General features: G+C 46.6%; 1 protein-coding gene across 2 annotated transcripts in view; it reads left to right on the top strand.

Moving 5' to 3' along the window:
• Positions 1-3,487: 3,487 nt before the first annotated feature.
• The window catches only part of Tmem255a (transmembrane protein 255A), a 53,771-nt gene continuing 53,286 nt past the window's right edge, over positions 3,488-3,972 (top strand). For both annotated transcript variants that reach the window (XM_021187956.2, XM_021187955.2), the window contains exon 1: positions 3,488-3,681. In XM_021187956.2, coding sequence (XP_021043615.1) covers positions 3,624-3,681 — 58 coding nt within the window. In that variant the 5' untranslated portion in view covers positions 3,488-3,623. The remainder of the gene's footprint in view (positions 3,682-3,972) is intronic.

Here is a 3,972-nt window from a genome sequence, read left to right as displayed (position 1 = left end):
CCATTTTTCTGAAGCTCCTCTGTGTCTTGGGTCAACAGAAATATGAAAGCTGAGAAGTAGGTGGTAATCATCAGTGAGCAGAGATAATGATTTAGATGTTCATACATATATGCATATATGTATAAATATGTGCATATTATGTTTTTGATATGAATATGAATATGACCATCACTTTAAATATACATACATAGTGTGTGTGTGTGTGTGTGTGTGTGTGTGTGTGTGTGTGTGTGTAGACATTATCCTTCTGGTCTACAGTCCCGAATTTGGAATCTGGAAGGTACTACAGTAATTTAACTAAGTCAAATTGATCATCAAAATAAGGTGATTGTTCTGAGTATTCCCTGGGTGAATGTGTTAGACACAGAGCGCCATCTGGCATTTTTCTAGTCTGAAGGCTTCTGGGAAGAGTCTTCATTATTGGTTTCAAGAAGATAGAGAGAATTAGGCTGCAGATTCATTGGCAAAGTTTCCTGATGCTGTAAAATAGTTTGCAACCCAGGGCAGCACAGTATGCTTGATTAAGCATGCAATGAAAAGGATTTATTTTAAGCTACTTTAATAATTTCTTTTTTTTTTAATCAGAAGCTAACCAAGTAATTTTACAGTAGTCTCCATTTGCATGAAATACCTTTTCCTTCATCTAGATGGTTTGACTATTGGTAAAAGTTATTAAGAGTCCATCTATGCATAAAATCTGTACATGTTCTGACAGGAAGGAAATTGGGATGAAGTCCATGAAAAATTCCCCTTTGCTTTTTAGTTGTCCAGCTCATTCTGAATTCAGATAAACTTTCTTTGGATGAAAAGAAGTTTAGGGACCTGAAGTAAGTCCCTCACCACATCCCCTGACCCCACCAGTTCTCATGATAGCCCCCTCTTCCAGATCCCAACAAGAACACGATTTCGGGGTAGGGGGGCTGCTACTACTCCTTGCCTCGCCACAGCCACTGGGGCTGTCTATGCTGCTCATCTCAAAGTCATTTTTAACTTGACTAAGTGTGTGCTGTGTTCCAAGTCCCAAAAGTTCCCACCTCCCTGCAAGATACAGCACAGAAGACACATACAGCACGCCACTCTTTTAAACAGCTAACTCCCCTAGCTCCTTTAGAAAAGATGTTCAATTGCCACAGATACTGCAGAAGGCAAGGCTTTTCCCTCCCTTCATTAAGGAGTCCTCACTGGTTTGTGGCTCTTTTCATAAAGGTCCAATACCATATGCTCTGTGCCTCACTGGATGGGTAGTACATTTCTTTCTAAACTGAAAAAAAAAAAAAGCTTAGTTGAGTCCACTTAAAGCAGCATGCTCTGGTAAACAAGTTCTTATTTGGCATTTTCAGGCTCTCTCGCTGTATGGTTGCTATAGGAGAGCCACGCATCGCTGAAGAGGATGGTGGTAAAGATTTTTCTCCAGCCTGTATTAAAAACTTCTCCTCAAGGCTACTCTCGAAGAAGTGAAAATAAGCTAATTATGAAGCACTCCTGAGAAATCAGTGCTGTTCATAGGGGTTCTTCACATTAAATATGAGATATTCAGAGTGGTAGAAGGAAGGGCTAAACAAACAGGACTGAAAGACTATCTTTGCAACAGCAAAAATCCAAGTTTTCCTTTGGCCTTTGTGCAGCTCTTGGAGAACGACCTACACGCCAAGCTTGATTAAGACACACATCTTTATAAGAGCGGCCATCCCAGGACAGCCAGGGCTATACAGAGAAACCCTGTCTCGAAAAACCACAAAAAAAAAAAAAAAAAAAAAAAAATTAAAGAGCGGCCATCTTGCCTCTATCTAGGACATGTGCCACAGATCTTTAGACCACGTCTGTAGTGTAGGACTGCTAATAATACGTGAGAAAGCATTCAACCTGGCCCCTGGGGTATCCAAGTTCTTTACAAAAGCCTTCCTTTTAACCTTCAGGAAGAATCTTTTCTTCCTTTGGAAGGTGGAAAAGGGCAAGGGTCTTTGGTTACATTTCCTGGGTAAGAAAACAATGTTTCGCAGCAGATTAGCAAGGCAGATCTGGGAGGAACCAAGTACTTTCCTTCACCTGGTTCACGGTCAAGTCAGGAGTGTGTGTGTGTGTGTGTGTGTGTGTGTGTGTGCGTGCGCACGTGCGTGTGTACATGTGTGTGTGTTTATCGAAACGAGAGGTAGATGTCAGGGGTGATCCTTAACCACTCTCTCCACCTTATTTTGTGAGACAGCATCTCACACTGGACCTGGAACTGGCCAGCAACCCCCACCCCTGGGATCCTTCTGTGTTTGCCTCCCCAAGGCTGGTATTACAAACAAGTACTGTTGCACCTGGGTGCTGGGGCATGGGACTCGGACCTCGAGCTTGCCAAGCAGATGCTTTGTATATTGAGCCCTCCCCCTCGCCTGTCTGGAGAATTTTACACTTAGCTTGGATTGAGTTGTAGAAGCAGGGCTGGAGAGATGGCTCAGCCCTTAAAGGCTAGACCTTCACAACCCAAATTAGGAGTTGTGCAAGCAGGGACACAGAGCCTGCTTCCTTAGTAAGAACACTTGAGATTCAGGTTTGCATCTCACCTCTGTCATTTAGTAGCTGCAAAGGCATGGAGAGTTTCAACTAATACTCAGTTTCTTCATCTGCAAAATGGGTCTGTGGATCATTCCTCTTTCTCCCTTACATGGCTGCTATGGTCTAAAAAGCCCACCTTGATACAAAATCTCCTGGAACAAAAATACAAACTGGGGTACTGATATAGTGTCATGTTTTCTTTAGCTGAACTTCCTTATAGCTCGTGCGGGGGGTGCTGTCGGTTTTCAAATTACCAGTTGTGATGAATAAAGGCTGTGTTCTCTTTCTCTAACTGCATACTTTTATACACTCTGGTCACATCCCTTCTCAGCCTTCATCGTTCTAGACTAAAGAGTGCGCATTTGTTTAATCTATCTTCATAATGCATTCTGCCCCCCCCCAACCACCACCATCCTTTTGATTATAGAGTGGCCCTTTTCTGGATTGTCTCCAGCTCCATTATGTTATTCTGGAAGTCGTAAGATCAGACCTGCAAAAGTGTGTGTGTGTGTGTGTGTGTGTGTGTGTGTGTGTGTGTGCCTGTCTGTCTGTCTGCCTGTGTCACTGTGTGCATTCTCTAGCTCCAAACCTCTAACTCTGTCCTCCTTCCCAATTATGAATCTTGTAAAAGAAAGGATGATAGCCCAAGACCCTCTGTTCAAACTGCAGGGAAGGCCCCTTGGCCTCAGGCTGAAGCCTCCTTTTTCTCTCTGCGCAGCTTTGGCCCCAAGGGGCGAAATCGGCTCCCTGTCTGGCTTGGGAGGTTGGGAGGTGGATAACTAGGATGGGGAGGCCGAGGGGGGAGGAAGAAAGGGGGGTCTTGCGCAAGCGCACGCTGCTGCACGGACGCCAATGCTGCTGCCTCCCGGAGCAGAGGGAGGCAGAAGAGGAGGGAGGGAGAAGAGGGGGAGGGAGGGGGAGGCGGCACTTGGGCTGCAGCTCTCAACCCGAGGCAGTCAGTCCCTCTCAGAGCTCGGGAAGACCAAGAGAGGCAGAAGCAGAGTAGGATGCTCTGCGGGGCTCCCTGAGCCAGGGGCTCTTGAAGCAGCTTCGGGGGCAGGGGTAACTGGACAGCTTTCACCATGCATCAGTCCCTGACTCAGCAGCGGTCCAGCGACATGTCCCTTCCCGATTCCATGGGTAAGTCCTGTCCTCCGGGAGGCAGCAGTAAGGGGGTAAGTGCGTTGTCCTCAGGACAGCCAGCTCCTGGCTGCTCCAGTGCCAGCCAGAGAGAGGGCAACCGGGATGGGGGTCCACAAACTCGAGTATCTGGGAGGTGGACCATAGCCCCAAGGGAGCGGCCCAGCTGTGACAAGTGTGACGCGCTTGAGATTGGAGCGCCAAGCTAGGGTTGGAGTAGCCTTACCTAGCCCGGAGTGCGAGTGTGTGCGTGTGAGTGAGTGTGTGTGTGTGTGTGTGTGTGTGTGTGTG

Source organism: Mus pahari, chromosome X (genome assembly GCF_900095145.1).
Source record: "Mus pahari chromosome X, PAHARI_EIJ_v1.1, whole genome shotgun sequence".
Classification (NCBI taxonomy): Eukaryota; Metazoa; Chordata; class Mammalia; order Rodentia; family Muridae; genus Mus; species Mus pahari.
The sequence above is the reverse complement of the archived record's forward strand: the minus strand, read 5'-3'. Positions and strand labels throughout refer to the sequence as shown.